This window comes from Leptodactylus fuscus, chromosome 5, assembly GCF_031893055.1.
Source record: "Leptodactylus fuscus isolate aLepFus1 chromosome 5, aLepFus1.hap2, whole genome shotgun sequence".
Lineage (NCBI taxonomy): Eukaryota > Metazoa > Chordata > Amphibia > Anura > Leptodactylidae > Leptodactylus > Leptodactylus fuscus.
The window spans coordinates 211,853,591-211,866,455 of NC_134269.1; the positions used below are offsets into that span (position 1 = coordinate 211,853,591).

Below are 12,865 nucleotides of genomic sequence, written 5' to 3' on the forward strand. Positions count from 1 at the left end.
GATGAGGCTGTAGTACTGTATGTGTGATGCTGATGTAGTGTGTGATGAGGCTGTAGTACTGTATCTGTGATGATGTTGTAGTGTGTGATGATGTTGTAGTACTGTATGTGTGATGCTGGTATAGTGTGTGTATCATAGTAATGATGAGGCTGTAGTACTGTATGTGTGATGATGTTGTAGTACTGTATGTGTGATGCTGGTATAGTGTGTGTATCATAGTAGTGATGAGGCTGTAGTACTGTATGTGTGATGCTGATGTAGTATGTGTGATATAGCTGTAGTACTGTATGTGTGATGATGTTGTAGTACTGTATGTGTGATGCTGGTATAGTGTGTGTATCATAGTAATGATGAGGCTGTAGTATGTGTGATGAGGCTGTAGTATTGTATGTGTGATGCTGATGTAGTGTGTGATGAGGCTGTAGTACTGTATGTGTGATGAGGCTGTAGTACTGTATGTGTGATGATGTTGTAGTGTGTGATGATGTTGTAGTACTGTATGTGTGATGCTGGTGTAGTGTGTGATGAGGCTGTAGTACTGTATGTGTGATGCTGATGTAGTATGTGTGATGTAGCTGTAGTACTGTATGTGTGATGCTGATGTAGTGTGTGATGATGTTGTAGTACTGTATGTGTGATGCTGATGTAGTGTGTGATGATGTTATAGTACTGTATCTGTGATGATGTTGTAGTGTGTGATGATGTTGTAGTACTGTATGTGTGATGCTGGTATAGTGTGTGTATCATAGTAGTGATGAGGCTGTAGTACTGTATGTGTGATGCTGATGTGTGATGTGGCTGTAGTACTGTATGTGTGATGCTGATATAGTGTGTGATGTAGCTGTAGTACTGTATGTGTGATGAGGCTGTAGTACTGTATGTGTGATGAGGCTGTAGTATGTGTGATGAGGCTGTAGTACTGTATGTGTGATGAGGCTGTAGTACTGTATGTGTGATGAGGCTGTAGTACTGTATGTGTGATGCTGATGTAGTGTGTGATGAGGCTGTAGTATGTGTGATGAGGCTGTAGTACTGTACATGTGATGCTGATGTAGTGTGTGATGAGGCTGTAGTACTGTATGTGTGATGAGGCTGTAGTACTGTATGTGTGATGCTGATGTGTGATGTGGCTGTAGTACTGTATGTGTGATGCTGATATAGTGTGTGATGTAGCTGTAGTACTGTATGTGTGATGAGGCTGTAGTACTGTATGTGTGATGAGGTTGTAGTATGTGTGATGAGGCTGTAGTACTGTATGTGTGATGAGGCTGTAGTACTGTATGTGTGATGAGGCTGTAGTACTGTATGTGTGATGCTGATGTAGTGTGTGATGAGGCTGTAGTATGTGTGATGAGGCTGTAGTACTGTACATGTGATGCTGATGTAGTGTGTGATGAGGCTGTAGTACTGTATGTGTGATGAGGCTGTAGTACTGTATGTGTGATGCTGATGTGTGATGTGGCTGTAGTACTGTATGTGTGATGCTGATATAGTGTGTGATGTAGCTGTAGTACTGTATGTGTGATGAGGCTGTAGTACTGTATGTGTGATGAGGCTGTAGTACTGTATGTGTGATGAGGCTGTAGTATGTGTGATGAGGCAGTAGTATGTGTGATGAGGCAGTAGTATGTGTGATGAGCAGTAGTATGTATGATGAGGCAGTAGTATGTGTGATGAGGCAGTAATATGTGTGATGCTGATGTAGTATGTGTGATGATGATGATGATGATGTAGTACGTGTGATGCTGATGTTGTATGTGATGAGGCTGTAGTACTGTATGTGCGATGCTGATATAGTGTGTGATGAGGCAGTAGTACTGTATGTGTGATGAGGCTGTAGTACTGTATGTGTGATGAGGCTGTAGTATGTGTGATGAGGCTGTAGTACTGTATATGTGATGCTGATGTAGTGTGTGATGAGGCTGTAGTACTGTATGTGTGATGAGGCTGTAGTACTGTATGTGTGATGAGGCTGTAGTACTGTATGTGTGATGAGGCTGTAGTACTGTATGTGTGATGCTGATGTGTGATGTGGCTGTAGTACTGTATGTGTGATGCTGATATAGTGTGTGATGTAGCTGTAGTACTGTATGTGTGATGAGGCTGTAGTACTGTATGTGTGATGAGGCTGTAGTATGTGTGATGAGGCTGTAGTACTGTATGTGTGATGAGGCTGTAGTACTGTATGTGTGATGAGGCTGTAGTATGTGTGATGAAGCTGTAGTACTGTACATGTGATGCTGATGTAGTGTGTGATGAGGCTGTAGTACTGTATGTGTGATGATGTTGTAGTAATGTATGTGTGATGCTGGTATAGTGTGTGTATCATAGTAATGATGAGGCTGTAGTATGTGTGATGAGGCTGTAGTATTGTATGTGTGATGCTGATGTAGTGTGTGATGAGGCAGTAGTACTGTATGTGTGATGAGGCTGTAGTACTGTATGTGTGATGCTGATGTGTGATGTGGCTGTAGTACTGTACATGTGATGCTGATGTAGTGTGTGATGATATTGTAGTACTGTATGTGTGATGCTGATGTAGTGTGTGATGAGGCTGTAGTACTGTATGTGTGATGCTGATGTAGTGTGTGATGAGGCTGTAGTACTGTATCTGTGATGATGTTGTAGTGTGTGATGATGTTGTAGTACTGTATGTGTGATGCTGGTATAGTGTGTGTATCATAGTAATGATGAGGCTGTAGTACTGTATGTGTGATGATGTTGTAGTACTGTATGTGTGATGCTGGTATAGTGTGTGTATCATAGTAGTGATGAGGCTGTAGTACTGTATGTGTGATGCTGATGTAGTATGTGTGATATAGCTGTAGTACTGTATGTGTGATGATGTTGTAGTACTGTATGTGTGATGCTGGTATAGTGTGTGTATCATAGTAATGATGAGGCTGTAGTATGTGTGATGAGGCTGTAGTATTGTATGTGTGATGCTGATGTAGTGTGTGATGAGGCTGTAGTACTGTATGTGTGATGAGGCTCTAGTACTGTATGTGTGATGCTGATGTGTGATGTGGCTGCAGTACTGTATCTGTGATGATGTTGTAGTGTGTGATGATGTTGTAGTACTGTATGTGTGATGCTGGTGTAGTGTGTGATGAGGCTGTAGTACTGTATGTGTGATGCTGATGTAGTATGTGTGATGTAGCTGTAGTACTGTATGTGTGATGCTGATGTAGTGTGTGATGATGTTGTAGTACTGTATGTGTGATGCTGATGTAGTGTGTGATGATGTTATAGTACTGTATCTGTGATGATGTTGTAGTGTGTGATGATGTTGTAGTACTGTATGTGTGATGCTGGTATAGTGTGTGTATCATAGTAGTGATGAGGCTGTAGTACTGTATGTGTGATGCTGATGTGTGATGTGGCTGTAGTACTGTATGTGTGATGCTGATATAGTGTGTGATGTAGCTGTAGTACTGTATGTGTGATGAGGCTGTAGTACTGTATGTGTGATGAGGCTGTAGTATGTGTGATGAGGCTGTAGTACTGTATGTGTGATGAGGCTGTAGTACTGTATGTGTGATGAGGCTGTAGTACTGTATGTGTGATGCTGATGTAGTGTGTGATGAGGCTGTAGTACTGTACATGTGATGCTGATGTAGTGTGTGATGAGGCTGTAGTACTGTATGTGTGATGAGGCTGTAGTACTGTATGTGTGATGCTGATGTGTGATGTGGCTGTAGTACTGTATGTGTGATGCTGATATAGTGTGTGATGTAGCTGTAGTACTGTATGTGTGATGAGGCTGTAGTACTGTATGTGTGATGAGGCTGTAGTACTGTATGTGTGATGAGGCTGTAGTATGTGTGATGAGGCTGTAGTATGTGTGATGAGGCTGTAGTATGTGTGATGAGGCTGTAGTATGTGTGATGAGGCTGTAGTACTGTACATGTGATGCTGATGTAGTGTGTGATGAGGCTGTAGTACTGTATGTGTGATGAGGCTGTAGTACTGTATGTGTGATGCTGATGTGTGATGTGGCTGTAGTAGTGTATGTGTGATGCTGATATAGTGTGTGATGTAGCTGTAGTACTGTATGTGTGATGAGGCTGTAGTACTGTATGTGTGATGAGGCTGTAGTATGTGTGATGAGGCTGTAGTACTGTATGTGTGATGAGGCTGTAGTATCTGTGATGATGTTGTAGTACTGTATCTGTGATGATGTTGTAGTGTGTGATGATGTTGTAGTGTGTGATGATGTTGTAGTACTGTATGTGTGATGCTGATGTAGTGTGTGTATCATAGTAATGATGAGGCTGTAGTGGTCAGGGGCGCTCCGGTGATGAGGAGGGGGCGGTACTTGGGGCGGGGCTGAGTTCTGTGCTGTGATTGGTCAGGGAGGAGTTTCCCACAATGCCCCGGCTCTCTCCCCCCATGGATGCTGCAGCGGCGCCTCCTCCATTTGCAGCGCCTGGGAGCGGAGCGGTGACTGCGCCCGGGACCCCCCGCTCAGCCCCGGGGCCGGCACAGACATGAACCCGCCGCTCGAAGGAGCTCAGACCAGGGAGAACGGCTGCCGGGGAGCCGAGGGAGGACAGGACGCGGCTGGGGAATCTACTGTGCAGGAGCCGGGGAACGGACACAGGGACAGGGAGGAGTCCGTGGAGGAGAAGCTCCGGAACCTGACCTTCCGGAAACAGGTGTCCTACAGGTGAGGGGACAGTGTGACACTGGGTGTACAGGTGAGGGGACAGTGACACTGGGTGTACAGGTGAGGGGACAGTGTGACACTGGGTGTACAGGTGAGGGGACAGTGACACTGGGTGTACAGGTGAGGGGACAGTGTGACACTGGGTGTACAGGTGAGGGGACAGTGACACTGGGTGTACAGGTGAGGGGACAGTGTGACACTGGGTGTACAGGTGAGGGGACAGTGACACTGGGTGTACAGGTGAGGGGACAGTGTGACACTGGGTGTACAGGTGAGGGGACAGTGACACTGGGTGTACAGGTGAGGGGACAGTGTGACACTGGGTGTACAGGTGAGGGGACAGTGACACTGGGTGTACAGGTGAGGGGACAGTGACACTGGGTGTACAGGTGAGGGGACAGTGACACTGTATGTACAGGTGAGGGGACAGTGACACTGTATGTACAGGTGAGGGGACAGTGACACTGGATGTACAGGTGAGGGGACAGTGACACTGGGTGTACAGGTGAGGGGACAGTGTGACACTGGGTGTACAGGTGAGGGGACAGTGTGACACTGGGTGTACAGGTGAGGGGACAGTGACACTGCATGTACAGGTGAGGGGACAGTGACACTGTATGTACAGGTGAGGGGACAGTGACACTGGATGTACAGGTGAGGGGACAGTGACACTGGGTGTACAGGTGAGGGGACAGTGTGACACTGCATGTACAGGTGAGGGGACAGTGACACTGGGTGTACAGGTGAGGGGACAGTGACACTGCATGTACAGGTGAGGGGACAGTGACACTGGATGTACAGGTGAGGGGACAGTGTGACACTGCATGTACAGGTGAGGGGACAGTGACACTGGGTGTACAGGTGAGGGGACAGTGACACTGTATGTACAGGTGAGGGGACAGTGACACTGTATGTACCGGTGAGGGGACAGTGTGACACTGCATGTACTGGTGAGGGGACAGTGACACTGGATGTACAGGTGAGGGGACAGTGTGACACTGGGTGTACAGGTGAGGGGACAGTGACACTGGGTGTACAGGTGAGGGGACAGTGACACTGTATGTACAGGTGAGGGGACAGTGACACTGGATGTACAGGTGAGGGGACAGTGACACTGTATGTACAGGTGAGGGGACAGTGACACTGTATGTACAGGTGAGGGGACAGTGACACTGTATGTACCGGTGAGGGGACAGTGTGACACTGCATGTACTGGTGAGGGGACAGTGACACTGGGTGTACAGGTGAGGGCACAGTGACACTGGATGTACAGGTGAGGGGACAGTGTGAAACTGGGTGTACAGGTGAGGGGACAGTGACACTGGGTGTACAGGTGAGGGGACAGTGACACTGGATGTACAGGTGAGGGGACAGTGTGACACTGGGTGTACAGGTGAGGGAACAGTGACACTGGGTGTACAGGTGAGGGGACAGTGACACTGGATGTACAGGTGAGGGGACAGTGTGACACTGGGTGTACAGGTGAGGGGACAGTGACACTGGATGTACAGGTGAGGGGACAGTGACACTGGGTGTACAGGTGAGGGGACAGTGTGACACTGCATGTACAGGTGAGGGGACAGTGACACTGGGTGTACAGGTGAGGGGACAGTGACACTGGATGTACAGGTGAGGGGACAGTGTGACACTGGGTGTACAGGTGAGGGGACAGTGACACTGGATGTACAGGTGAGGGGACAGTGACACTGGATGTACAGGTGAGGGGACAGTGACACTGGGTGTACAGGTGAGGGGACATTGACACTGCATGTACAGGTGAGGGGACAGTGACACTGGGTGTACAGGTGAGGGGACAGTGACACTGGATGTACAGGTGAGGGGACAGTGTGACACTGGGTGTACAGGTGAGGGGACAGTGACACTGGGTGTACAGTTGAGGGGACAGTGACACTGGGTGTACAGGTGAGGGGACAGTGACACTGCATGTACAGGTGAGGGGACAGTGACACTGGGTGTACAGGTGAGGGGACAGTGACACTGCATGTACAGGTGAGGGGACAGTGACACTGGATGTACAGGTGAGGGGACAGTGTGACACTGGGTGTACAGGTGAGGGGACAGTGACACTGGGTGTACAGGTGAGGGGACAGTGACACTGGGTGTACAGGTGAGGGGACAGTGACACTGGGTGTACAGGTGAGGGGACAGTGACACTGCATGTACAGGTGAGGGGACAGTGACACTGGGTGTACAGGTGAGGGGACAGTGACACTGGATGTACAGGTGAGGGGACAGTGTGACACTGGATGTACAGGTGAGGGGACAGTGTGACACTGCATGTACAGGTGAGGGGACAGTGACACTGGGTGTACAGGTGAGGGGACAGTGACACTGGATGTACAGGTGAGGGGACAGTGACACTGGGTGTACAGGTGAGGGGACAGTGACACTGGGTGTACAGGTGAGGGGACAGTGACACTGGGTGTACAGGTGAGGGGACAGTGACTCTGGGTGTACAGGTGAGGGGACAGTGTGGCACTGTATGTACAGGTGAGGGGACAGTGACACTGTATGTACAGGTGAGGGGACAGTGACACTGGGTGTACAGGTGAGGGGACAGTGTGACACTGGATGTACAGGTGAGGGGACAGTGACACTGGGTGTACAGATGAGGGGACAGTGTGACACTGGATGTACAGGTGAGGGGACAGTGACACTGGGTGTACAGGTGAGGGGACAGTGACACTGTATGTACAGGTGAGGGGACAGTGACACTGTATGTACAGGTGAGGGGACAGTGACACTGTATGTACAGGTGAGGGGACAGTGTGACACTGGATGTACAGGTGAGGGGACAGTGTGACACTGGGTGTACAGGTGAAGGGACAGTGACACTGTATGTACAGCTGAGGGGACAGTGTGACACTGGATGTACAGGTGAGGGGACAGTGTGACACTGGGTGTACAGGTGAGGGGACAGTGACACTGGGTGTACAGGTGAGGGGACAGTGACACTGTATGTACAGGTGAGGGGACAGTGACACTGTATGTACAGGTGAGGGGACAGTGTGACACTCGACGTACAGGTGAGGGGACAGTGACACTGGGTGTACAGGTGAGGGGACAGTGACACTGTATGTACAGGTGAGGGGACAGTGACACTGTATGTACAGGTGAGGGGACAGTGACACTGTATGTACAGGTGAGGGGACAGTGTGACACTGGATGTACAGGTGAGGGGACAGTGTGACACTGGGTGTACAGGTGAGGGGACAGTGACACTGGGTGTACAGGTGAGGGGACAGTGACACTGTATGTACAGGTGAGGGGACAGTGTGACACTATGTACAGGTGAGGGGACAGTGTGACACTCGATGTACAGGTGAGGGGACAGTGACACTGGGTGTACAGGTGAGGGGACAGTGACACTGTATGTACAGGTGAGGGGACAGTGACACTGTATGTACAGGTGAGGGGACAGTGACACTGGGTGTACAGGTGAGGGGACAGTGACACTGTATGTACAGGTGAGGGGACAGTGTGACACTGTATGTACAGGTGAGGGGACAGTGTGACACTGTATGAACAGGTGAGGGGACAGTGACACTGGGTGAACAGGTGAGGGGACAGTGACACTGTATGTACAAGTGAGGGGACAGTGACACTGGATGTACAGGTGAGGGGACAGTGACACTGGGTGTACAGGTGAGGGGACAGTGTGACACTGGGTGTACAGGTGAGGGGACAGTGACACTGGGTGTACAGGTGAGGGGACAGTGTGACACTGGGTGTACAGGTGAGGGGACAGTGACACTGGATGTACAGGTGAGGGGACAGTGTGACACTGGGTGTACAGGTGAGGGGACAGTGACACTGTATGTACAGGTGAGGGGACAGTGACACTGGGTGTACAGGTGAGGGGACAATGTGACACTGGGTGTACAGGAGAGGGGACAGTGACACTGTATGTACAGGTGAGGGGACAGTGTGACACTGGGTGTACAGGTGAGGGGACAGTGACACTGGATGTACAGGTGAGGGGACAGTGACACTGGGTGTACAGGTGAGGGGACAGTGTGACACTGCATGTACAGGTGAGGGGACAGTGACACTGGGTGTACAGGTTAGGGGGCAGTGTGACACTGGATGTACAGGTGAGGGGACAGTGTGACATTGTATGTACAGGTGAGGAGACAGTGTGACACTGGGTGTACAGGTGAGGGGACAGTGACACTGTATGTACAGGTGAGGGGACAGTGTGACACTGCATGTACAGGTGAGGGGACAGTGACACTGGATGTACAGGTGAGGGGACAGTGACACTGGGTGTACAGGTGAGGGGACAGTGTGATGCTGCATGTACAGGTGAGGGGACAGTGACACTGGGTGTACAGGTGAGGGGACAGTGACACTGGGTGTACAGGTGAGGGGACAGTGTGACACTGCATGTACAGGTGAGGGGACAGTGACACTGGATGTACAGGTGAGGGGACAGTGACACTGGGTGTACAGGTGAGGGGACAGTGTGACACTGCATGTACAGGTGAGGGGACAGTGACACTGGGTGTACAGGTGAGGGGACAGTGACACTGGATGTACAGGTGAGGGGACAGTGAGACTGGGTGTACAGGTGAGGGGACAGTGTGACACTGTATGTACAGGTGAGGGGACAGTGACACTGTATGTACAGGTGAGGGGACAGTGTGACACTGCATGTACAGGTGAGGGGACAGTGACACTGGGTGTACAGGTGAGGGGACAGTGACACTGGATGTACAGGTGAGGGGACAGTGACACTGGGTGTACAGGTGAGGGGACAGTGTGACACTGTATGTACAGGTGAGGGGACAGTGACACTGGGTGTACAGGTGAGGGGACAGTGACACTGTATGTACAGGTGAGGGGACAGTGTGACACTGGATGTACAGGTGAAGGGACAGTGTGACACTATGTACAGGTGAGGGGACAGTGACACTGGATGTACAGGTGAGGGGACAGTGACACTGGGTGTACAGGTGAGGGGACAGCGTGACACTGCATGTACAGGTGACGGGACAGTGACACTGTATGTACAGGTGAGGGGACAGTGACACTGGATGTACAGGTGAGGGGACAGTGACACTGGATGTACAGGTGAGGGGACAGTGTGACACTGCATGTACAGGTGAGGGGACAGTGACACTGGATGTACAGGTGAGGGGACAGTGACACTGGAATTACAGGTGAGGGGACAGTGTGACACTGTATGTACAGGTGAGGGGACAGTGACACTGGGTGTACAGGTGAGGGGACAGTGTGACACTGGGTGTACAGGTGAGGGGACAGTGACACTGGGTGTACAGGTAAGGGGGCAGTGTGACACTGCATGTACAGGTGAGGGGACAGTGACACTGGATGTACAGGTGAGGGGACACTGGATGTACAGGTGAGGGGACAGTGACACTGCATGTACAGGTGAGGGGACCCTTTAAGTATTGGTTATTATCGGACTCTCTACATTGCACTTTTGCTCTCTTTGATCCCTTCCATGCTTCTGGATTGTTTTCAGTAACTTTGTTGTTGGTCGCTGTCTACATTGGTGCTTTTATTTGGGATATTCCTTATGACGTCTCAGTGGATGCAGTTTTGGTCGCCATTGTCATCCATGTAGAGTGACCCCACATCTGCCACTCCATTGCTGACCGCTACTTGCACCAGTTTTGCTCAGGTTCGGTGCGATATTCCTGGACTCCCCCTATAGCTTCTTATATGTAGATGATTTAAAGGAGCCTTAGCCTAAGTCATGTGATCCAGATCTGTACAGGATAGATTCTGTCTGCCTATGGTCACCACTAGGGGGAGCTTATTGGTGACTAATGTACAATTGAGTTCAATGTAAGCTGTAGAGCTATATATACAGGAAGCGCCCCCTAGAGACACTGTCAGGGTGTGTATATTCACTTTTAGGGCAGGTGCACTTTAAGACTTTGGATCCTGGCGCCATCAGGTAGTGGCACCGACATTACAGATGCATTGTCCTAAAATAAAACATCACTTCTTGGGTTGTTCTCTTATGTCATCATCCGCTGCTGGGAAAGCTGGGTGACAACTAACATGACCACAGGGGGTTATCACCCAACTTTCCCAGGCACCGATAATCAAATCTTTACATCATTGCACGACCTAGAGATTGATATTTAGTGATCTAAGGGTGATTTTTGTCATTTTCGGTCTCTTATGTATGTTGCGGTTTAGCTACGTAGAGCGATTGGCGGTGTAACATCAGATCAGTATCTGGCGCTGTTCCTAATGGACGCCGTTACAGACTTATTGTCTCGTGTTAATGAGTTAGATAATTGTATTGACGATTCTTTCCTCTCCGTTGCTGTCTGAGGAGTCTGACATTTCGCCGTTGCCGGCGCTGGACGCCACGCTTGTGCGGTTTCTTCTCTCATAATGATTTGTACAATGGTCGTCGCACTAAAGCGTATTTAAAGGGGAACTCTGAGTGTTGGCAGTGCTTTCTTCCAGTTCGTGGGTTGTCATGTGACCTTAGCGCATAGGGGTGAGACCGTGGGGGTGTGGCCGTTATAATACATCAACGACCAGGTGACCAGAAACTGATCACCGTAGACTCCAACATGGCTGCAGCTCCGGAGCACAAACTGGGACCGAGTTTTTGGAACGCCCCCAACTGCACGGCGTGAATGCACCCATAGTAGGTTTCTTAAGTGGCGACCCCACTGGAAATCCCATCGATGCTCCAGTAGGGGCCCCTGAGCTTCCAGGGCCCCTTGTTTTTAGATCTCAGCAGGTACCTGTGAGTCAGTGAAATGGATCCCCCATTGTTTCCTCCCGTCCTGGTCATCTGCTTGGCCCCTCCTCCTTGACTGTTATCAGGTGTCCTTGTCGTCAGTCTGGCCAATCACAGCTCACGTCTTGATCACGTGATGATGATGACATCATCGCCTTGACGCGCACCCTGCCTCTTTGCGACCATCACATGACCAGGACCGGAGTTCCCCTGGCCGCTGCTCCTTGTTGTAAAAATCTGCAAACCGGCGCACTGTTGTGCAAAAGACGCCCCAAATTCTGCAGCTAAAATGTGCAGTGTGAATAGTGCCCTTACAGGGATCACCCCTAATCATTTAGGATTCTAGCTAAGCAGTGTGGCAACCCCATGGCGGCCATATTGCTTGCCACCCAGCTTTCCCGGAAGCAGATATAAGATGCAACCAAACAGAATTTTTTTTTTCTTTTTACCAGTAAGACGTCTCCCCGGGAGGAAGATGTAATTGCTATGTTCAATCCCGTACGTTGAGGTTGAGCATCTCCCAAGAAAAGGCGCAGCTGCGCGGCGGATCCGTAAAAATAACCCGGGCTTTATTATTACAAGAGGGGGGGGATGTGCCCGCTCTCTCTGCTCATGCCACACGCTGCCGCTCTGACATCCACACCCGCCAATTACCAGCAGGGCACACATGTAATTCACGTCTCACAGGACCGCAGGGTGGTCAGAGCAGGCTGGGTCAGCCTTACGCACATCATCCCACCATCCCCCGCTCTTTTTATCAAGGTTCATGAACCCCCCCCCCCCCCCTTCCCTCGGTCCCAGCGTGCAGCAATTGCGAGGCAGAGGAATACGTGGGATGTCGCTTTCTACCGTACAAGGAGATGTGGCTATAAATAGCAGGCGGGCGATCTAAATATAGCGCAAGTTATCTTATAGAAACATCTGATAATCCCAGGAAATACGGAGATGAATCACGCTTTACTCGCCGCCTACAATCTGCCGCCATTGGTCGCCCCGGAGTACGGCGTTGCAGGTTTGGTTCTGTTCAGGTGTCGCCGAGTTTACACCTGATCCTTTGGTTCTATTTAGATGTGGTTTTCGTTATTTATCTGATCCTGGGAAAGCTGGGTGGAAACCAATATGGCGGCGAATACGCCAGGGGAGATAGTACCAGTCTGGGGTTTGGTATCTGACAATTCTTTCCAAATTTTGGCTTGTCCGGGGAGTCAGCGGTAACCCCAAGCTTCTCGTATGATCATCGGTCATTGATGGCCAGGTGGGCAACATGGCCTTCGGGTTGTCTATGGTAAGATAAGCTTTATACTATATAGTACCATATGGAGGCGCCATATAGCGGCACTTATAGTGCATATGGTATCAAGGACCTTAAGGACTCCTTCAATAGGTCCAGTGGGGCACCGCGCTGTTGAAAATCAAAAAGGGGTCCCTCCTCTTTCTGTCAA

The 12,865-nt window shown here is 50.1% G+C and overlaps 1 protein-coding gene across 3 annotated transcripts in view; it reads left to right on the forward strand.

The window, feature by feature from the left end:
• Positions 1 to 4,395: 4,395 nt before the first annotated feature.
• The window catches only part of DGKI (diacylglycerol kinase iota), a 151,936-nt gene continuing 143,466 nt past the window's right edge, over positions 4,396 to 12,865 (forward strand). For all 3 annotated transcript variants that reach the window (XM_075275203.1, XM_075275204.1, XM_075275208.1), the window contains exon 1: positions 4,396 to 4,669. In XM_075275203.1, coding sequence (XP_075131304.1) covers positions 4,491 to 4,669 — 179 coding nt within the window. In that variant the 5' untranslated portion in view covers positions 4,396 to 4,490. The remainder of the gene's footprint in view (positions 4,670 to 12,865) is intronic.